This window comes from Mercenaria mercenaria, chromosome 6, assembly GCF_021730395.1.
Source record: "Mercenaria mercenaria strain notata chromosome 6, MADL_Memer_1, whole genome shotgun sequence".
Classification (NCBI taxonomy): Eukaryota; Metazoa; Mollusca; class Bivalvia; order Venerida; family Veneridae; genus Mercenaria; species Mercenaria mercenaria.
The window spans coordinates 52,651,091-52,676,196 of record NC_069366.1 but is presented as its reverse complement, the minus strand read 5'-3'; the positions used below and the strand labels follow the sequence as shown (position 1 = coordinate 52,676,196).

At 34.3% G+C, this 25,106-nt stretch overlaps 1 protein-coding gene across 1 annotated transcript; it reads left to right on the top strand.

Moving 5' to 3' along the window:
• The first annotated feature begins 6,873 nt into the window (after positions 1 to 6,873).
• Positions 6,874 to 17,028, top strand: LOC128558132 (uncharacterized). The gene is made up of 7 exons (XM_053546988.1): positions 6,874 to 6,995; positions 11,836 to 11,967; positions 12,274 to 12,400; positions 13,038 to 13,242; positions 15,190 to 15,303; positions 15,654 to 15,764; positions 16,282 to 17,028. The coding sequence occupies exons 1-7, from the start codon at positions 6,944 to 6,946 to the stop codon at positions 16,558 to 16,560; spliced, it is 1,020 nt and encodes a 339-aa protein (XP_053402963.1). The 5' UTR covers positions 6,874 to 6,943; the 3' UTR covers positions 16,561 to 17,028.
• The last annotated feature ends 8,078 nt before the right edge of the window (positions 17,029 to 25,106 follow it).

Genomic DNA, 25,106 nt, shown 5'->3' with positions numbered 1-25,106 from the left:
CCAGCGGTATTACAGTATTTGTTAATGCAATTACATCAATTAAGGTGCTTGTACTGTGTGTTATTCGAGTTGGTGTATTGATTACATTTGTCATATATTAAGAATAAGTATGTCTCTAAATTTACGATTTGTTACATTTAACTGATCTTCGTTTATATCGCCAACTAAAATAATATTATCTGATATTTCTAAGGCCTGGTCAACAAGAACATCACATCTTTGCCAGAAGTCGATAGCAGAGTTTGGTGGCCTATAGACTGTAGCAATAATAAAGTTTTTATTATGATCTTTTATTTTAATACACAGAGATTCCGGTAAAAATAGTTTCAAGGTCATTTAATCGTTTTGGTTGTAATCCTGAATTACAATATACTAGGATACCACCTGAGTGTGATGAAACATCTTTCCGAAACATATTTCCTAATCCTTCAAGTTTCATCTGCAAGTCAGAAATATTTTGCGATAAGTGAGTTTCGGTAAAACAGATAACATCGAAGTCAAGAAAATTGTCTTTGATATAATCTAATTTGTTGCGAATACTCCTTATATTCTGATGTAGTACAGAAAAACAACCATTGGATTCTAGACTAGGCCCAGGATTGGGATGGACATCACCAGACAAAAAAATAATTAATCGCGTGATCATTGCATAATGAATATTGTCTAAGATCAAGTATAGGGGGTACATTTTTAAATTAACAAAATCATCAATATTTGAACGAGCAGAAGTGTCAATCAAAGACACGTACATGAAAATGAAAGCAATAGAGCTATATGAAAATTTCAAACTCGAGTTACATACAAGTTGGGTTACAAGGTGTAACTTAATAATGATGTCTCGATAGAGAAAATGCAGGTATTTCGCAAAAAACGAACATAAATTGTAACTAAAAAATGCAGCTTTTATACAAGCACGCCCCCTAAAGTAATGCAATCCGATCGCCATTCTCCAGGCTCCTAATTCGTTACCTACGAGGATACAATGTCAGGGTAGTGAGGTCGAAGAATGACGAACGGATGCATAGAATGGTTAACAGAAAACAACCGAGACAGACCAGGACGCGGGGACACATAGATGCAGCAGGAGTACATGAGGGACAGCACGATTCAAGAACGCTTGTTACACAGTTCATTGCAATATTAACTATTGAATTAGAAAGAAATAAGAGAAGACAAACATTAACCCGAAATGAGAGAAAAAAGGATTGAAATATCATCAACTGGAAATAAATTATCTTTTTACTATTTGGATATTTCTTACACTTATCATTACTTTTAAACCTTAAATTAATACTAAATGGTAGTTTTTATATTTTTTAGTTTTAGTTTTTTTAAAAAAAAAATCTACTAAGTTGAATCTTGCTCAGGTATTACACGTAAAATTCATCAACTGTTACAAAAAAATATAAAGAACAATCCATCACATACTTATACAACGAATAAAATAAATAAATATAAATAGTACATGTTTAAAAATCATATCATTCTGAGTATATAGTATATAATATACGCCAGCCGTATCAGGCGAGAAAAAAACATAATAAAAAAAATAATTAATCGCGTGATCATTGCATAATGAATATTGTCTAAGATCAAGTATAGGGGGAACATTTTTAAATTAACAAAATCATCAATATTCTCAGTCAAGTACCCTTTTCTTTACTTATCTCCATTCGATTTCAAAATTATTAATCTGCAAATCGAAATAGCAAGCAAAGACAAAATAAAAATATACAGTACAGTTCATTATATCAAGATAGATAAGCCTACCAAGCATAAGTTGGCATTTTTGTCCTAATAATCTCCCTTCCAATCAATTTATTTCATAATCCTTTCATTAACCTACAACTGAATATTTAAAAAGAATATCTCACCAAGTACGCATGAGAAACAAATCTAAACAAACAGAAACAAAGCGGTATTTCTCTGTACGATTTGGGCAATATTATAGTCAATTCCTTCGCGTTTTTACAAGCATACCATTTTTTTAATTGAAGGTAGATATTCGATACTTTTACAGAGAGAAATAATAAAGTAGAATTTTAGTATCACTCCGTATTTTATATACGGATAGAATTATACAACACATTGCCACTTATTGTATTACATACATTCCTACCTGTAACTCTGGTATGATTAATAATAATACTAATTCAATACTAACTTGTTTTGGTTATCAAGTTATAGTAACTGGTTTAGGACTTTCCAGTTGTATATTTATAGTATTTCTCATGAATATTGGAAATCCAAATTCTATTATAACACTATAACTGTATCAGTGTACATAAATAGCAACGTAATTTCGGGAGTACATAACATGTATTCATAATGGTATAAATACGAACTATCACATTTTATGATAAATTGTTGTCATGATTTATAATAGTAATATGGCATATGGAGTGATACCACCTCGGGTCGTAGACAATAACAAATGTATAGGTGAGAAAAAAAAAACGAAGCAAAAAATGTAGACGTGGACTACGGATCATAAATAATAACTAGTGAATTTACAAAAACTGTTTGAATGAATGTAGAGCATAGCCGAAACAAAAAGCTAGATCTGCATAGATTTACAATACGGATAGGAGAAAAAGTAAACAAAAAAGTGCAGTTTTACATATATGGAAAACAATGTACATGTAAGTATATACACAACAGATGCCGTCCGCTACGACGACCGATTATCATACATTTCTGATCTAAAAATTAGCAAAAAGTGCGTTGCCTGTGCATGGAAAATAATGTACATAGGCGTAGGAGCAGGGGGGGCCAGCGGGGGCCAGGCCCCCCCAAAGCTAGGAGAGGGGGGGCCAAAGTATAGTTTGGCCCCCCGAATATTTTGGAAAAGAGATATAAATTGCAGTCTAATATAACATTTACTTAGCATCATATAATTCTTTTCAACCTGATTTCTGATTTGCATTTGGCCTTCCCTTGTATTCTGACTAAAAATGTCTCTTTCCGTAGTGTGAGTACTGAAATCTGTACGCGCCACGCCAAGAATCTTTTACATTTTATAAAAATAATATATCATTGAGCGCAATCATTACAGTTCCGGTTTGAGCGTCTGCAAAATCAATGTAGGCCTAACTATTAAGCCTGTTTACGCATGTAAACGTTATGTATTTTTTTGTTTTTCATTGTCCATTCAAGGGAAATAATATTTCCACAACTTTATACCACAATTAGACAAATGCAGTGCTAATTGATTGTATGTCCAGGGCTTCAACAGAAGAATGTAAAAAAATGGCACACTTAATTAGAACAATACATAATATGACTGATTAAGACAGTTCAGTGCCTAGTTGTATGTGTATCATCAGAATAACTCAATGATTGCTAAAACATAAAGGTTTGAGGGGCCTATGGCCCAATTAATCCCTGTACAAGGCTTTGAGGCTTTGTCACGAATAATGCACTGAGGATACCTTGCCGCTAACCCCCCCCCCCCCCCCCCCCCCCCCCCCCCCCCCACAAACCGCCGGTCGAAAAGGTTTGGCCCCCCCATAGTTAAACTCGCTCCTACGCCCATGATGTAAATACATTGCTCAACGTAAGTCACTAATGTCGACTGCTACAACGACCTAAAAATAATATTGTCGTCTGTTAAGATCTGCTACTGGATAACAAAAACTACATACATATTACTAATTACAAATAGTGAAAAGTGTAGTTGAACATGGAATACTATGTAAATGTATGTCACCAATGAATTGAAAAAGTGAAAAATGCTGTTGAACATGAAAAACTATATGAATGTATGTCACCATTGTCGTCTGCTACAACGACCGTTTATCGTCTGATACTGGGAAAAAAAAGATTATGCAGAACAAGAACTATATAATTTATGATCATAGGAGTGCAGTTTTTTTTTTATTTGCTTGAACATAGACACATTGTATATACACTAATATTGTCGTCTGCTACAATGACCGTTTATGAGACACTGGACTATTTTCACTTACAGATTACAGGTAAGTTGATTAGTTTTATATAACGGTATTTTTCATAATAGAAAAGGCGAGTTTTGATAATACCTTATTCAACATATAAATATAGGTCAGACTATTGTGGAATGTAAGCAAAAGCGATGAATACCTTCTTCGGCATAAAAATATAGGTCAGACTATTGATGAATGTAAACAAAAATACAAGGTATCACTGTACTCAGTCCCATGTGTTTATTGCTTAATACAGTTAATACGTACTTATTTAGAGTGTGCTGGAAGTGGCTTTCCTTCTTGAATGCACTGGATATCGTACATGTCTCTGATAATACACTTGCATTTTTATTTGGAAGCTGGGCTTTTACTCTACATCCAGCTATCCATGTTTTTTCTAGTACCTTTGCTCGTACAAGTTGTCGTGCTTCGTATGCTAATTTCTCACGCAAAGGAGTCAGGTTTTCCATCACGAATATTCCGCTACCGAAGGATTTTCTTGCCTTGAAAACACGATCTCTTGCATCAGAGTTTGTGAATTTTATTATAACTTTGCGGTTATAGTTATCTTTTGGTTTGCCCTTTCTGTGGCATTTGTCGATGTCCTCACTACTTAGACGCACATTGCATGTCGCAGCATGGTTCAAGATTTTCCTTGTTACATCTTCTGTTATTTCACCTGTGTCCCCTGGGATGCCTGAGATGTCGAGGTTCATTCTGCGACCGTATTGCTGGAGTTCATCTAGTTCTCTTTTTGTTTCATTAAGTTCGTTTGTCAGGGATACATTTGCAGCGTGTAAAGTTTGAATATCCTCATTCAACTTTGAGGTTTCTGCCTTGATCATAATGTGAACCTCTTTCGTAAGTTCATCTTTAAGCTTTTTAACTAGCACTGGAATTATTCTGTCAGCCAGCGCTTCTATATCAGTTTGAGACAATGAACTCATGTTTGGTACTGATGAAGAAGTAACGGGTGTTTCAGTATCAATATCGGTATCAGGATAGTCAAATGGTTCAAAATACTCAGAATCCTCCCCACTGTCACTTCCACTTGCAACTCTGTATTTTTTACTGGTTTTAAGGTGACCAGGAGAGGATTTATTGCGCCTTCGTTTGTTGTTCTGTTTGCGCGGCATTAATTCCCGATAACAGTTATACAGTTATTGTATTTTTCGTGATAAATGATCACCGTCAAATGATTAATTTCCAGTCACTATAAATATTCTCAACATATTGTGCACATTATATCCTTGATATCTGACTCAATTCGGGTTAAATTCCAAAAAATCTACATTTTTCTTTGTTGGTTTACAAAAATGCCGCCATATTGTTTACAACCGGAAGTGCTGTCTTTCCTATATACGCAGTGAAGATATAAATTCGGCTACTTTGAAATTTACCCAAACGTTCTGCGCCGCGAACTTATCTGGCGTCGCCATTTTTTAAATTTTAATCCTGTGAGATGTATATGCCGCTTCTTTCTGTAGTAGGAAAACTGAGCGTGCGCCAACTAGCACTGACTGTCGTCCATTATTTGAAAAATACTCAAATAATATGACAGATATTTAATTTTAAACTCTATAGATCTAGTCCTGTCGAGTGTACATTGAAATAACATCAGTAAAAATAACTATCTGATGCGTCGCTTATTTTCGAAATAGTAAAAAAAGTTCGCGATTTTCTGGGACAACCCTCGTAATTCGCTGCTAGATTTCTTCGAATTCTTTTCGTATATTCATTTAATTACTTAGCTGTCTTTTTTTTATTTGCAGTGCTGGAACAAAACACTAGTAAATATTGCGGTTATATAGGCTACCAGACTGTTAGATGAGAAGGTAGGTGAAAAATCGGACAACAAATGTTTGGACAGGGAGGTGAGGGGTGGGGGCAATTTAAAGATCTATCTTTGCCGAGTTGGTATCAGGGTGTGTGCAACGTACATACTCGTGCATTTGATATTTGGTTTACTATTTTTTTTACATATTTTAAGTGACTGGAACGGAAACTACGAGTTTAAGATAAGAGGCCTAGTTTGCAAGTCATACAATTTCAACTGGCACGTTGATTCGGTACCTTTCTAAACAAACTTTGACTAGCAAACAAATTGTCTGTCTTAATAAATCCCTATATAATAACCTACATAATATATATTGAATATCCAATGTATATGTCATATATTTAAAAATAAATACGACCGACCTTCGTACATGAACTTTTTGTAAATACTGGCATCGTATTGAGATATCGGAACTCTTATCTAGATTCACCCCTGTATGTAAAGACCATACTTGAGAAAGCCGTAACAGTGGTTTTAATGTTAAGATGGCCTTTATCCACAGGTTAAAAACAAACTGCAAATGTGACATTGGAAATAAAACAAGTGGTCATTAATGAGAGCCGGATTGTCTTTGCTCACAAAATGGTCTGTATCCCAGGAATAATGTTTTTTAAGGTATTGTGGACCCGTAATGACAGTAGGCAATTTCCGTGTAATAACGTATTCTAGTCTGCAATATGTGGTATTCTTCGGTCGTAAATATAGCTCAACGCACATAAAGCTTTCCGTAAAAAGCCGAAGAATGCCGAAATCACATACGGATAATACCGAATTTGCCGATTGTCATTACGGGTCCACTACCTTAATTTCATATTTATTTCAAATCTCTTTCAAGGTTTCAAATTGTCTTTGTTAAGGACCTTTGCCAGGAGAATGTATTGAATGTTTTGTTGATTATTATAATAAATATTTATTTTTGTCACGAAAAATGTACATCGGACACCACAATACAGTGACTAGTCATCAACTGATACCTCAAAACATTGCACACAACTTTGAGATTTATTGTTTTCAGTATTCAGTCGGTAAAAATCACCAAAATAATTGGAAAAATACTATATATGTTAGTGAGTTCTTAAAATAAAGCATCGATTTTTTGGAGTACCGTTGGCTAACAAAAGTGTCTGTAAATATCAATTAAAGTTAGACTATATTGTGCAAGATGGCTGATGGAACAGGAAGCCGAGGATCACAGTCCGATGCCAGTAAAACAGGTAAAATTTTACGGTCCTTAAAGAATTGCATATTAATTTAGACCACTGTAGTATTCTTGCGCCAAATTGAAAGGCGTTTTGTGTATTTTTATAAGTTCGATTTATTCTTTATGCAAACTTTCAAATTAGTTTGAACAGACTGCACATTTTTCTTGCAACAGTAACAACAAAATAACAACAACAAATAAGACAATTTTTTTTTTAATTTATACATAGCAGGAGTAATATCACGAATATTTTCTAGACCATGCTGACCAGCTTTGACATCCCCTTAATCTTGTTTTTATATACGTTACCTTACATTCACATTCCTCACTTTCATTTCCTCTCCCTTAGTCTAAGAGGAATTCTTTTATTTCAGATAAATGGCTTTCTTTTTACTTGCAATAATATGAACAAATTTACTATATTTACTAACGACGGTAATGCGCCCGTTTACAGACATCGGGATAGAGTTGCATCGGTGGTTCTATAAAACCGTTACGTTTTGGATTTTCCACATGGGTGTTTACAGTAACATCCTGTCAACGTTTGCCTTTGATGTCCCAAAATTCTTATAGAATTTAATTATAAAGCAAACGATTATTTTTGTTGGAAATATAACTGTATTTTCATGCTGAATACAATTTGTGCCGAGATATTCACAAATGGAACCAGTGTTTGTTAAAAAAAAATAAGAATCATAAAAACACCTTCCCTATACCTTTTGTAACACAGCTTAAAATGAATGAAATTTCGTATGATAAAATCCAGCGCGTGTTTAATCCATATATAAAACCATTAAATTTCTTCAATTACATCTTTAATAGCGGTTCATAAAACTTAAATGTCATCAATACTTCTACAGTATCAAAGCCTTTTCCCAGATCAACGTGTGCTTTTACACACGACTTAAGTTTTCAAATAAACATAAATTGTATATAGGACATTATACCCATCAATACGTATCCGTGACAGTTTTGGAGCCGTTTACAGACTGAATCTCAGTTTTCAGCCCATGGTATTAAGACTAAACATACAACCCACCCTTCTACCTCACTAAAAACAAGTTCCAAAATTGCAAGTTCCCTCCATAAAACACCAGTTTCCACTATGTCTATGCAGATATACCTTAGACATACATATAAATCAACTAAAATTAGCTTCAGCAATATCAAAGATTGAAATAATTACAAAAAAAGTTTAATCCATGAATGTGGCGGATGAATTATGAATGATAAAGTAGTGCAGCTAATGGTTACATCACTAGTTAATTGTATTAAGCTATCTAGATTACATGTATGCAAGTTCCTGTTTCATCTGAAATCGCACAACTTTCAATTTTGATCTAAGTACATCTGTTTCCCTCTATAAGTAGTCTTTTTCATGTTTTCCGATCGGTGTTCTGTTTGGACAATCGTGACTTTTTATTGAATCCTAAACCGCGATGTACGATGGTACGATGACGAAAATGCGATGGTGCGATGGCACGATGATGAAACAACGATGGTACGATGGTGAAAACGCGATGGCACGATGATGAAAACGCGATGGCACGATGATGAAATCGCGATGATGCGATGGTGAAATGTCGATGTAATATCGCGTTTTCATCATCGTACCATCGCGTTTTCACCATCGTATCATCGCGTTTTCACCATCGTACAATCGCGTTATCACCGTCGTACCATCGCATTTTCACCATCGTACCATCGCCTTCCGGTGGTCATGCGCAGTGGTACAGTATATGTGTCAGTAATACAGGCTTGATACAATCTCATTTTCACATTGCATTATGTACCTTCTACATCCTAACAAGAATAAGCTGAGTTTGAATAATATCATGTGACTATTACACCCAGCTTTTTATTTACTTTCATGCATACATAAAATACAAAGGACGTGGCCTTGAAGATTTTACACAGTTTTAATGAGTTGAGCACTGAACATTTTGTAAAACATTTTACAAAACAGCGGAATCTAAATGGTAAATTTCTTCTCACAAAGTACATTGGGATACATTCATCTATTGTTGACAAAAATTCAAGTGCAGGGAACTACGCATTTCTAACCGGAAGGCAATGGTGCGATGGTGAAACCGCGATGATACGATGGTGAAAACGCGATGGTACGATGGTGAAACCGCGATGGCACGATGGTGAAAACGCGATGGTACGATGGTGATAACGCGATGGCACGATGGTGAAAACGCGATGGCACGATGGTGAAAACGCGATGGTACGATGGTGAAAACGCGATGGTACGATGGTGATAACGCGATGTTACGATGGTGAAAACGCGATGGTACGATGATGAAAACGCGATATTACATCGACATTTCACCATCGTACCATCGCACCATCGCGATTTCATCATCGTGCCATCGCGTTTTCACCATCGTACCATCGTTGTTTCATCATCGTGCCATCGCGCCATCGCGGTTTCGTCATCGTACCATCTCGCATCGCGGATTAGTATTAAATAAAAAGTCACGATTGTCCAAACAGACACCGTATCGAACAGACGACTTTATACGGGTTCGTATAATATTCGTACGCTAATTTTAGCAGACATTTCATTACCTCTAATAAACAGTCTGCAGTTTTGTACTTAGCTGCGTTGTGCTTGTCCATTTTTCCAAATATTTGAAGTGGGTCCTCGCTTCATTTTCACAGCAGTATACATGAACCCAGTAAAATTAATACAAAATATTGAGTTGCCTTTCTGAATCATATTCAAAGGAAATTACAAACTTGAATCGATCAAATAAAATTCAAAACTGAATAGCTGTATTATTTATTATAAAAATACCACCAACTACAGATTACAGGGATCAATATCCCTTGGTAAAGAATTTAGAAGCCACGATTTATGTCAACTGGTAATTGGACCATATTTGTTTATGATTAAAGTACACTAAATATTCATGGACGGTTAGTTACATTCAAAATTAATTTAAGTTGCTAATTTATGAACCAGATATTGTTTTTTTTCCATACGTACCATTGTAACAATATAAAAAAGAAAAGGAAAAGAAAAAGGAAAAACAAAACGGTAAAACAAATCATTTTCACAGTTAACCATCAGAATTGAACTGTTTCAAGAGGAAATCAGCGGTTTCTTATCTTTATTTTTATTTGGTCTGGAAAGGGGACAGGGGATTGTTTCACATTTTTACAAAGGGTGAGACTGAAAACTGGTTTGTAAGTAGAAACGAGTTTAAAGTACATTGCACGTGGCTCAAATACACGGGTCGTCAACATTTTAAGACTGTATAAAGACCACTCGGAACTGATGATAGTGTTTAATGTAAAATGCTTTCAAAGATAAGTGAAAACGATCATAAATTTAAAAACACCGAATCTGTCGTCCAACCAAATCTTAACAATAACTGACTTCCCAATGAATAGATGCAAACCAGATAACGGTATTCTTTGGTAACTTTAACATTACAGTAGCTGTATTTTTGTTTATACATTTTTAAAACCGTTTAATTCTTGTGTTTACTTCCCGTCAAACGCAGGTATTTAAAAATCGAAGGTCAATATCGACTAAGCTTAAATCATCTCTACCTATGTAAAACTGAATTGGCTATTTGCGTCTTTGGCTAAACATTTAATTTTGTAGAGAGGATGGAAATGAATCAATTTTGATCTGTAAAGAAAATTTAAATGCAAGATATAGATCTGGACAAAATGTAAGGAGATATAGTAGTCAATGTTTAAAGGATAAAAAGGAGATACCTTTCACACAATAAAACGTTTAAAATCCGAAGTGAATTATGGATTAAATGTACATGATATTCTATTAAATAAATCACAGGGTAAGATTTACATTTCTTTCAGATTTATACTGCGATATTTTTCATTAAACGTTATTTGTATCTTATATAAGATTTCTCAGTGAGTTTATGATATATTAGCGATCTTCGGTGTCGATGTCCACCTGTCACTTTCACTGTGACCATATGATGTTTCTGTTTAAGAATCCATACAATAAATTACTGACGAAGTGAAATTTAGCATTATAATGATAAGCAACTAAATTCAAACATACGTCTAGGCTAAAAAAGCAAGGAAAATATCTAGTAGGAAAAAAAGTATCTTTTCAGGAGTCAGCCTCCTAAAGTCGCAACGCTATTATAAAAGTATTTGTATGGATTTATACATGATTAACATGTATACAAAATTAAAACATAGAGACAACGAGAACAAAAAAACAACAAAATACAAACAAATACAGGAATACAATGGGACATCGTCTTTGAAGGGTCAGAGAAAAAACACTGCTTTGGAAATTAAACTGGTTTGTGATGCTCACATAGCCGGAGTCTTTACTGCAAACTTGTTCCAATGTCACTGGGCAGAATAGATAAAAGTTGTCCCGGCAGGTGAATACCAAAGAACATAAAACTGCTCTCGCAAGCGGACCTAAGGAACCATACATGCATGTTTGCGGAAGACAGAGCATCAAAAGAAGCACCATCAGGGCCCAGTGAAAGAGGCCAGAAGACAGATTTCAAAGTAACTCAGGCGGGCGACATAAAATATCAGATATTTAGCGTATATCTACATCGTTAATAATTATATCAAAAGAACAACTGAATCTGTATAAGTGATAGTATAACAATCAATTAAGTGACAAACATAAAAAGAAGCTTGTTTTTATTTATAGGAATACTTCTAGTTATCGACATGAAGACGGAATTCGGTGCACCGCAGCACCAATTAAGGGATCTGAAGCTAAATATATCATGAGAATCGTTCCAGGCCTACTGTTGGCTGCCGACATGATAAACAAAAATTGCATAAAAACTCGAGAACACCGTATTATAAAGTTATATGTATATGAATCGTTTTAGAGCTGCCGTTAGCTTTAGACCTGAAGATGGATTTTGGTGAGAAGAGCAAGGTTATGGAGGTGCTGAATAGAGCGTTTGCAGGCTCTGTAGTGGATAAACATGTGGCTTCAGCGGCTATTCGGGAATTTGAAGGTATATATATAAAGATCACGTATAAGTTATAAAGTCAAAATGTCGCAGTTTTGCGAATAAAACAACCTTGAAAGACATAGATCTATTTTTGATTAAGTTTATGCCAAACATTAATGTTATCAGCTAAATACCAGTATTTGTTTTCGTATGGGTAAATTTGAACAGAATTACTTAAGCAAATGTGAAATGTCATATAAGAACCTTTACAATTACCATATAATTTCAAACTCGTATTCTGTCAGTAGATTTCATATATTTAAACTGAAGACTTCAATGCTCAAATATGTCAATAAAATGCTGAAATAGGACTGTTGGACGACTTATATAATCGACCTCCAAAGTGGGAGATGGTTACAATGAGAAGGGCTGAAGTAGAAAATATGAGAGAAATCATCAAGTATCAGGACAAGAAAATACGGGACATAACTGAACGGTACGTATTTAAGTTCTGTAACTTTTACAAAATAAGGATCTGATATAAATATAGCAACTTTTACAAACCAAAACGGAGGGTACAAAATATAGTAGAAACCTTCAAGTACCAAAACAATATTTTCTTCTCGATCTTTTTTTAATTATATACATACATGAGCTGCATGTACAGCTGCGGCGTTAATGAGTGGTACATATTCAAATACTGCAAAGTTTAACTTAGAACTTGCAAAATATAATGAACTTTATTTACGCAAGTTTTTATATACCTGTGTAAACTTTTAGAAGCTTTTGAATAAGTTCTAGGTACGTTGAACTCTCATGCAATTTCACTCACAAATATGTCCAGAACGGGCGTTTCATTAGCCTAAAGGTCAAGTGAAAAGACCTGATCTTAGGTAACAAAGTCAAAAGTATTTCAGCTGAGAAAACATAAACAAAATGTATGAGTTAACATGATATCATGCAAAACTCGCACTTAACTCGCACTAATAATCATTTCATGACATCTAATCGGGGAAAATTGCGTTTTAAAGAGCGTTCAAAGAACGTGATTGTTTCAGCATTTTTGTTAAAACTAAAATGGTTATTTAGTATTATCGAATAAATAGAAGAAATATGTTTCATCTTTTGAGCAGGGTGAATCAGATGAACCGTGGAGAGACACCTAAACATCCATTGCTTACTGACAAAGAGAAAATGGATATGACAAAAAGGTTTGATCTAGCGGATAAGTTCAACTCAATATTTGACAATGAGTGGAAAGCCGCATTTTCTGAACTTCAATCAAACATGAGATGGAGAGATCTGGAGTGTGTCTATTCGCTTATGAGAGTTGTTCGAGTAAGTATAATGTGCTTGATATTTGCCCGGATCGGCTTTCCATATGAATTTCGTACATTAAGGAGGTAGGTTACCTTGTTACAAGGGTAAATTCAAATTAGTTGAACCGCAGCATTCGTTTGTATTTCGTGTAATATGAAGTTTTAACTGCTACAATCTCAATTTCGTTTGTCTTTGTCCCTTCAAGTTCATTTTTTATCCAGGTTTGAAGAGCATACCCTCCAAAGGTATTTCATATTGAAAGAAGAAGGAAAATACGGATATTTAACACTTTTCAGTGTATTTTAATTTCATTGATATCCGTAGAAGTCTGCATAATTGATAATTTTACTAATATGCACGTTAGCTTTCTAATATAAGCTTAAAATGTATATGTCGCGGGGCTCGTGTTTCCATGGTAACGCATTTTCTCTCATTTTTAAACAACTATGTATAAAAATAGGGGTTTTCGACGGCTTCAGTGACATTCTGTTAATGACCAACATGGAATATTTGGGTAATATTATTAGCAAAATACCAAGCCCTTTACATGGTACCCTATTTTTCTTAAAGTTTAAAGTAACCATGGCAACAAAGATGTTTAAAATAGCTTATATCTTGCTTTTTGTCGTAATTTCTTATAAAAAGTATTGAATAAGATTATCTTTCTAGTTGATGTAGCTTTAAAGCATATTATTTCTAACGTAAGTTATATTTTCGTGTTATCTGCATTTATTCAAACAAATTTCACGGCTTAGAATACTTACAGCAGTACCCCTCGTCTGGAATTTTTCATGGAAAAATCGTTCAGCATGCTGCTATTATTCTAATGGATATTGTTGAAATGAAAATAAAAAGCCAAAGCTGTGTTTCTTAAATAGACCAGTGTCAACGCTTTTAAATTTTACATTTAGATACATAGGTCACGGGCTTCGTTTCCATGGTAACATCAATTCAATTCAAGAAACCACAATTTTCTACTGAAATTTGAACAATTTTAGATCTTAGTTTTAGTACATAAGTAACAAATTATCAACGGAACCTGAAAAATAGGTATTACAAATCAAATTGCTAGATTTTCTATTTGAAAATGGCCGTAACAAGTAACCTTTCACCCAACTATATTCCAAATAACATTGCTTATCATCATCCATTTTCTTACATTCCGCATAACATTTCAATATAACTACATAAAAGAAGCAAAATATTAATTATTATTCAGAGCAAAAGACTCATAAAAAATATTTCAGCAAATAATGGTTATTTGAAAATAGTTAAAATAAAGAAAATGCACAGAATTACGTACTTTCAAGATAAAAGCTAACAATTTTGCGCGGTAACTGACACGTAACGTCATGACGTCAATGACGTCATTTTAAGGCAACATTGTTTTGAAGCGTTTCTGCGGCAATTTATACATTATTTCTGCATTATTAAACCATAAAGCATCAGATCGAAGACAGGTTCATGATTTGCTTTCAGAAGAATGAATATACAAACACATTTAGTTTGTCGTAAACGTCGTCGTAAATCGTCACGTTAGCTTCCGGTTGGACATGCGCACATACAAATATAAAGGTAACCTACCTCCTTAAGATGATCATAACATATTTACACAGAAGGCTGGTATAAAAAAGTGTTTAAATAATGTCCACGTTCTGTGCCAGTACTAATAGTGTTTTATGGTTTCGTCCGGAAAAGAGTCGAGTCAAAAAACTGGGACATTACAATAACCAGTGATCAGTTCCACTGCACTATTATGTAATTCTATTTTATTGTTAAAAGCTGCTGGAATGTCATGTCTGGGGTCATCTCCAGAAAATTAAGTAGTCATATATTTGCTAAACCTGTAGTTATAATATATTACTTTAAACACAGAATGATACTGATACTGAAGGTTTCAAAGTACGATACGATTACACCTTTATAAGATTGTTATGTTTTAGCAAAGAAATCATTTTGTTACAGAATGCATGTGATTTGTGTATCAACCTTGCTGAAGACCAGATGGACAAAATGCTGTTGAGCATGGAGGAGAGCGTGATAGATCCCCTCAATGGAAACGGAGGAAAATTGAAAAAAGTAATGGAGGACCATCATGAGATGATACAGTGGTGTAAACCAGTTAAAATATCTAAACAAAGACAAATGTATACATTCTTAAGTCTTTGACAGTTATTTTCAAAATCTATCTAAACATATTTCCTGCATTTAGTAGTATTTTTCCAACAGTTTGGCTGAGCGGCGTTCAAACAGCATGTTGGTCTTAATAGCTGGATTTTTTTATATATTAAACCTGATTTACTCACCAGAGTGTCTAGATCTTTTATCGTTATGTTTCTTAATTCTAGGGTCTTGGGAAGTTTCAGTCAGCAAAGGTATACATTACATATTTTCATCAATAATTTCATGGTAAACATTTATTGTTCTAGATATTTCAGGACCACATGGGTGTTTATTCTGACGGCATGAAGGTGGCAGAAAAATATGCACTTAAATACAGAATAGAAAGAGCAGAAGCATCGGTGCCAGCAGTTATTGAAGTAATATTATGTTTCCGTGTTAAATCTTAGACTAGTCATAGCTTCTATTCCGTCTAAACAGCTGATCGCATGTACTGACATGCTGCCGTTTGACTGAGGCCCGATAGGGATAGCCGAATTCAGAGCTCTATGTCTAAATCTAATCTTAGAGCAGTTTACTGATTGGTCAAACTCTTGGTAGTAGATTGAAGTTTAAGAGATGGGTATCTCGCGGTTCTCGTTGTTTAAGTTTATTTAATTATACGTACTTCTTCGATTACGCAAAGCAATTCCTTACCTTGTTCTGTGTTAACTCTGTTCATCAATCTACTCCTGTAGGGTTTAATTAACCAACATATCAGTCGTAGTGTAAATAAAGAGACAGCTCATGTCTGTCCACTGCCGCCTTTCTGTTAATAGGATAACTTGATTTTTGTTTTCATATAACGTTGAAGCTTTTTTAAATAGCTCTTTTTTGACTGTGAGGAAGTTTACCAAGCTTTAGATAAAACACGCATGTTTATTACTTACCTTTCAGCTGTTTATGGATTCAAAATTGCGGGCAATAATTGACCCAAGTCAACTTCGAAGAGACATGAGGCGATATATACAGAAGATTGTAGAACTTGTTTGGCTAATGACAACATTAGATCCGCCGATGCGACTTTATTGGCAACAACAAACGGAAAGAGTCAATATTGATTTCTTTGACGTTTATGACAGGAAAGGTGATTTTGTGAATCAGACTGTTTGGCCAGCGGTTTTTATGCACAACACTGGGAAGATAATTTACAAAGGACAAGTTTTAGCGATGTAATTTGGTCAGTGGATCTTGTAGTTATGGAGGACAGGATTTTAATGGACGTAGCATTTAGGCACTTAAAGTTGTGATTTAGATATATGTGGTCAAAATAAATATGATTGTTGTCCGCCGAACGTTTTTCTCCCATATTGTCCATCTTCGATTACTTTGTAAGTTTCAAGCTATTTGTAAGGACAGTTTAAATAACTTTCTTAACGTCGAAGTAGAACGGTTATATTCCTAATTTTCTTTTGGTATATTAACTGTCTTTGTTCACAAATGGAGCTGAAATGTCACCCAATACCCACAGACTGAAGAAGCAGTATGTGACACAGACTAGTGAAAACAACATTCTCTGTAAAATAACTTAAATGGATTGGACATCACATATGATATTTTCACATGTGGCGTCACAAATTAAATCGAGGAAACAATTTTCGCACAGGTGACACAATCACATCTTCTTTCGCTTCGTGTAAACATTTAGCAGGCAACATTATACCTAATATTGTTTAAAAATATCAATTGTTTGTAGTGGTATATACGTATTTTATTACAGACCCGTTCCTATTCCCCGTTAAGTTACACTGGTACCGGAAACGTCAATATTTTTCCATACACTGACGCTTGAATTTCATATCGGGTGCGTGACGTAATTCTGTGTTTGTTGTTGCACTATTTTTTTCTATTTAGTACAGTATTGTCAATCCTATTCAGGCTATTGAACAAATATATGATATTTCCTTTATATTTATACGTGTAGATGCGTATGTAATAAAAAGGTTATTATCTTTGCATAGGGAAATATGCACTCGTTCTTCAGCGGAAGAATATTGCGCTCCTAAAGTCGCGCAATATTTCCGCTGAAGAACTCGTGCATATTTCCCGATACAATATATCGTTAGTTTACGTGGGTATAGTATATAATCTATCGTAAGTTTATTAGGAAATAATCTACCGTATAGATATATTTCTGGCCCTTTGGAATCATTGAGTCCAAGCAATATTCCGCTTAGACTTTACGTGAAGAGTGTTGTACATTTGAGCTGCACCATGAGAAAACCAACTGAGTGCATTTGCGACCAGCATGGATCCAAACCAGCCTGCACGGATCCATGCTGTTTGCTAACGGTTTCTCTAATTGTAATAGTCTTTGAAAGTGAACAGCAGGGAACCTGACCAGACTGCGCGGATGCGCAGGCTGGTCTGGATCCGTTCTGTTCGCAAATGCTCTATGTTGGTTTTCTTATGGTGCAGCTCATTTCATAACCTCTCATAACGCAGTCAAACTGAGTCTGCTATCATGTTGCTAAGATCTTCTTACAAATTTGATTTTATTTACAAGGATATAACCTATCGTATATTTACTAGGGTACGTATATTTAGTTTACAACCATCGTAAATTTGTTGGGACATAATATATCGTAAGGATATTGGGGTATAATAAATCGTTCTTTTCTGTCAACCAATAAAAAATATAAAATAATTGTTATCCTAATTATATGCAAGTAACTCTTCCTTTCTCATCACCAAATCAACTCATCGGCTGCAAAATCTTTGCTATGTAGTTTCTGTATATGTAATTATATGTTTTGACAACAACATTTATGTTAAACAGATATGTCTTTGAGTACTTTCCGTGTCTCTTGGAAACATAACTGTATTTGTTACATAAGTTTATATTTATCATGTTAGTATATGTATATATGTATATATAATAAATAAAGCTATATTTCCCACATTTGCAACGTTCTTTCAACCTGTCTAATATTCATTGTTCATGACAGCCTTTGCAATTACTTAAGAAAGCACACCTGTAATATTTTTGTTTTGTTTTCTCTATTGAGTTACTGAAACGATGCAGTCGAATTACCGACAGTCCACTTGAAGAATGAACACTATGGGTGTTAGAAATTTCAAAATAAGTCAAACATTTCAATATTCCTGAACTGCCAAAACAGAATAATCTGTGTTCTAGGCGTAAGTCACGGTCTTAAAAAATTAATTTTACAGATAGGCCAGATTTATATACACTGTAATTATAAAATCCGAGAACAAAGAGTGGGTCAGGCCTTGTTCATACGATGATAGTAAATGTTGATTAGAATGCAAGTGCTAATTCTACGGAAGCGTGAAAGTGCTATTTATATACGTTTCATTTGTGTTTCGGAAATAAGCAGATTTCGAAGATTGAATAAAGAAAGAAAAACCTTTGTCAAGGAGTCGGTAGTGTTTTCGTGTATAACGCATTCATTAACTGACTTTGCATGCCAACCCCTAGTTTTGGGACAGTGTCATACTGAAATAGTGATAAAACAGGGTATATCGGTATGTAGGGAGACAGTAATTTTTGCTAAACGCTTAAGCATTATTAAATACGAATAAAATGATGTTCAAAACTAACACAAAGCCTAACAGTTTGAATTTATAGTACTTACTTGTGGCTTACAAACCAATTTTGTGATTTTACTATGTGTGTTTCAATCTGAATACTAGTACTTACAGCTCATTCATTTATACAGATTACTATTTACCTACTGTCGCTTAGTGCAAAAATATTATTTTCTTATTGTTTTTAGCTACGTTACCTTAGAAAGTAGTAACAGGATCATTTTCTACTTAAATGGCATGTACGTGCAAATGGCATGTACGTGCATCTAATCAATTCACTGCCTGTAAAATGAAGCTATGCATTTTAAAGAAAAGCATTCTCGTTTTTCCCTTTATTGTACTCAGTATTTGTCTTTATTATTGACCTGACGGTGATGATTTGTATTGCAATGACCACCTGTGACATTAATTAAAGAATACACCGTGTGTCGAGCCTGCATATATATGTTTTATAGTGTTTTCATGTATTCATATATTGGACGTTAATGGTAAAAATATGGATGGAGTTTAAAAACGTTATGACGAATGTTAACATATGTATATATTTTAAAACAAAAATAAAAGACACATTCTTCAAAATGACGATCTGTTTTATACATGACACAATTATCAACGTTAGAATAAATCATTAATATGTAATTGCTAATAAGATTTGTCTGCTAATCGTGGATCATTTATGCAGTTAATAGAACTATACATGTGGTAAGAACATTTAGAATTCCTAGAAATCTATGTATTTTAGTGGAATGAACTAGATTGTCAACACATTTCTTTTCAAATTTTGAACATTATATGGTTATTGTATATTGTTATTCTAACACTTTTAAGATTTTCTTTTATATTAACAAAGAAGGGTGTTACCGTGTATTGTCTTGTCGATTAAAACACGTTTCGCAAAATGACATACTTTTGGCTGTTCCGGTGTACTCCGTCCATTTACGCCTAAAAGAGATTCCAGATTAGTATCCCTCCTTGGTGTAATTCGAACGTGTTAGAATGGAAATAGATTTTAGTTTTGCGTGCTTTGTTGGGAAATAAAATACGTTGTTTTTTTTTCCGTTCAGATGCGTCGTAATTTGATAGATTACTATATGTCGTAATTAGACAGATTACTACGCATCTGGCCCCGTGTTCACAAAACATTTCAGTCTCAGCTGAATTTGATAATGAAACTTCATTTGTCATTTATATCTAAATAGCGTGATTAAAACTAAATTTTAAGTTAATAACGATTTTCAAACGACTTTTCAGTAATGATGGTCAGTTTCAGTTGGAATTTTACCTTGAAGTTTTAGTAAAGCTGATATTAAAATTTCAAACTCAAACTCAGCTGAGACCGAAAAATGTTTTGTGAACACGGGACCAGAATTCAAAACCGTGTTTTATTTGCCAACAAAGCACACAAAACTAAAATCTACTTCCCAATTATAATCGACTGCGAATATTTCAAATTTTTTGGGCATATTTTGTAAAGGGTCTGCAAAAGTTGTCTTTCCTATGGTTATTGTTACCACGAGCCAGATATTTCCAGTGATATATTCTTTTTCACAGAATACTTCAAATAATGAAATAAAAAAATAAAAAAAAACAGATTGTTTTCTTTTAAGTAATATTTTATTATAGTAGCTTATGATTTTTTTGCACGTGAGCCATTATACCCCGTGGTGTAAGACACGGTTTTCCAGCATAGAAAAAAAAACACGGAGAAATCCTGCCTGCATAAAAGTTTCTGTTTTTGGGCTGTTTATCTTTTGTTCCTTCGAAAAATCAACTATCAACATTTCCTGAATTTATGCTGGTGCAAAGTACCTTTAAATGATAATTCTGCTTAAATTCTTATTGCCATATCTTTAACTTCTCGACGAAGTGCTTAAAACTATGTCACTTAAAAATATAAGTGCCACACTGCAGTTGCCCATTGCCACACTACCGCAATAAACCATATAAGGTGGCGCAGTATGTCAGCCACAAGGCCTATTGTCGCTTCCGGCATAGTGGGTTGTAGCACAGCATTCTGTTCGTTAACTTCCGTATTCTGTTGTCGGCTATTTCCGGCGTGACGTCGACGTCATGACGACACAATTAACCCTATAACAACCGAAACAAAAGAACTGCAACAGAGTATGATCGGAATCTGAACAATATTCATGGAAAAATCTTCGGATGGTTTACCGATATCATCTCGAAATTCATCAGCTACAAGGTAAAATTATTTACAAGCATTCGCGTTAAAACAACAAACAAACAAAAAAGCAAAAACAACAACATCATTTAATTTGAACCGTGCGAAACAGAACACTTAAAACATGATATGAATGTGGCGGCATGTTCTGATGCTTTGTATTCTTTACTTTTAATTAACATATTTTTAGGTAAGGGTTTGATGTGCTAAGTCCACAATTCCATCATTATGAAAATTAATTCATCTCTTCTAAGAATGAACAGGCAAAAATCATAGCACACTGCAGCAAGTTTTAGCCATTCTTCAATAATAATGTCTTTGCAGCGGATTTTATCGAGTACATCGATTAAACCTGAAGTTCTAAGTGTCAAAAATCATCAAAAATCCTTGTTATTTCGTTGTATTTACTATAAAAATCATTTTTAACATCTTAACCTCGCAGTATATATTTATAAAAAACAGATAAGTAGTACCCGTAAATATCTTCAGATATATCTGTGAATGTGTTTTTTTCTCAAGAATTTTATTGTTATCTTTATTACTATTATTATTATTATTATTATCACCACCATCATCATCATCATCATCATCATTATTTCTATCATAAGTTAGAGTGAGAGATGCATGAAAAACAGTGTTTAATCATTGTTATTTTAGTCAAGGGATGGGGGTGAGGGAGGGGGTTGTGCGTATGTGCGGGTTAAGAGGGAATCTAATATTAATGTGAAAAAATGAAAGGGGTGTAGCATGGGTTTTTTAGTGTGTGGGGTGGTGGGGGAGGGGACGGGCTATCGGGAATACTAAGAATCCATCTGAGATGTAAGTAACTTCGAGTGATGTAAAAGTTTTTTGTTGTTGTTGTTTTTGGAAGACGGGCGCATGGTGGGATCTGGAGTGGGGTTAGATGTAGCGGGTGGGTGATGCGGGATACTAAACCAACCTATACACAAATAATATTTACATATTTAATATATACATTAAGAGTAAGAATAAAGTAAAAACGCTTTATATGAGAGGGGATAGAAATTGTGCAGGAGGTAGGTCAGTAGGATGCGAGGGTGCGGGGGTAGAAAAAGTGGAGGTAGGGGTTAGAAGAAAGTGATGGATGCCGGATTAAGAAACAATATGAGTTATAAGTCAAATTGAGAGGAGAGCCGTAAAACTTCCAGTAGTCAAGCTAACATGTTCTGTACAGTCAAGTTTAATAATAATAAGTAGCGCAGACATTTAAAAATAAGAAACATTATATTCAATAAGTATGGCAGACCGGTTTGCCATGCTAAGTGCTAAATGCTAAGTTTATAAAATCACATAAAATGACAAATGTATATTGAATGCAAGATGATTACTGCTCATTGTGAAACAGTAAATCCAATATTCTTTGTGGTTATTTTAGTAAGAGCTCAAAATATCACAGTTCTGCGAAGATGGATGAATCATCTCTTAAATGGTCCCTGGCCTTGCACAACAGCTTTGTCTCTTTAGAAACGTTTCTGTCTTTCGTACTTATGACCAGTAGAATCATTTTTTTTTTTTTTTTTTTTTTTTTGCTCCGTATAAGACTGATAGAACTTGATAATTATGTTTATTAATATTGGAGTTTACAAGCATTTACATTTTTTTTAAAGAATTCGGCAATAGGTATTTGGCATTTATATTCCGCATTTAGCATTAGATATTGACATTTATCATTCCGCAGTTAAAAGAATCTAGCATTTAACATTTAGCACTTCCGTACAAAATTTAGCGTTTTCCAATACATTTTTCACATGTTGACGTCATTGGAGTGAAATAAAGCCATTTCATAATTTTATCATACCCCACTCATTATTTCAATTGAATTTTAGAGCTGTCCTTGTCTATAATAGGTAAACATATAGAAGAGATTTTGGTGTTCTAGCAGGAAATCTAACATGTGAGAAAAATTTTACATAGAGGATATTTGTTTGTTTCAGTGTGAGGTCAGTGAAAGTATCTTTCACGAGTAAACATGTAAAAATGTAAGATATATGGTGCTCATAAGTGAAAGATACTTTGATCTTACACGTAAAACAGACAGTTTTTTATTTCATGTTTCGACTAAAGCTACTGAATTTATAGTTTCTTGCCAATGATAAATATCTTTGATATTTTTCACTGTGTAAATGCCAGATATATTACACTCCAAAATTTCGATAATTTACTGAAAAACATGTAATAAATATTTTTATTATATACCTATATAATTTCTTTCAAAAATGCAGCTTATATTTAACAAGTGAAATTGAACAGGCAGAAAACAATCCGTATTGTTCATTTTGTATTGTGTGTTGTCGGACTATTTCCATTTTTAAATATGCATGAACAGATACAGGTCTATAAAAAGTGCACACAAAATCTAAATGCATTTCTATTTCAACATCGACAAACATTTAAGATTTGTTGATTATAAAACAACAAACAAAAAGGTGGAGGTATATAATAAAAGGTTCATTCAGCTCGATTTGGGATCTTGTATCGGCTCTCGTGAATTTTGTCAGATCGGATCACACTCGATCGTGACATCCGATCTAACAAAATCCACTCGAATCGAATACAGCATCCCAGATAGAGCTACTATAATGATAACCTGTACTAGATTGAATGATGTTTCTAAAACATCAATATTTCATAATAAGATATCTATCACATAAAATGAATTTTAAAACAAATATTCTAAATAAAATAAATTTATAAAAAAAATATTGGGTATACATGTAGAATAGTGCTATGACTGAAATTTAACTTTTTTGATCCTGTATAATTGATCTAGTGCGGACCCTCACAGACCCGAGACCGATGCAACATGTCCTGATGTTTTGCTTTTACCGTCTCCACAAACTGGAGCTGGGATCCCTGCATTATCTTCGACCTCTGCAAAAGACTTGCATGTTCCTGGTATGTCTTACTTTCTTTTATATCTGTGATTCAACCATTTGAACTTAATTGTAAGCATTGTGATATTTATAGATTCATATAAAAATGAAGCAGCAGAATTATCAATTAAACAATTTAAATAAGTTTATGTTCATATGCAAACTTGTATTCAGTACGGCTCATTCTAATATAAACACATTTTAATTTAAATATACCCTAAGTTTTCCAAAGTTATTTAAGAATAACGTGAATATCATTGTTATCATACCTTGGTCAGCTACCCTTCAATTGAAATATATGTATACATTTTCTTCGAACAATTCCAGTATGTTTTCAATATTAAAGCAAGAAAATTAGTGGTCATTGAATTATAAGTCTATGTTTACAACTGCTGTATAGTGGAAAGATGACTATTTATAACAATATAGGAACGCATCATGATTTTTATTAATAATATTCGAAACAAGATTTTTTAAAAATAAAAATGAAAACGAACTGACGTTTTGTTCTTCAGGATCAGACAGTTCTGGCTGTGAATGCATAGCAGACGGCATGGCACGTGGCGTCAAACGGAAATATGATGAATATAAAAACGAGACACTTACATACACACGACAAAAAGCATGCTGTTATACGCATACTGCAATTCCTCGTGGAGTAAAACGTAAATTTGCTTCTGATCATTCAGAGCAACCAAGAAAAAGATTTAAAGCGGCACCACCGGAAGTGAAAATCGTGCAACCTGAAACTGAAAATGAACCTTCGGTTTCAAACAGCACTTCTGGTGATGGCAGCAAAAGCAATGACAGTTCTGACACTGCAGAGTCTAAAGACATTTCACATTCGCAGCCTGGAGAGGGCGCTTCAAAAGATATATCAGACGAGGAGTCATGTGACGCACAAAACGAGCAATCTGACGACGAGATTTCATGTCCAAGATCCTGCGTTTGTAACATCGGCTACAGCAGGATGCCCGAACCGATTGAACGCGATCTTCCGACAGCAATACCCTTATACCGATGCTTGCTTATCCGCCGTTTATACAGCCTGTCCAATATGAAATACACGTGCTGTCAGTCTCGATGTGTAAGAA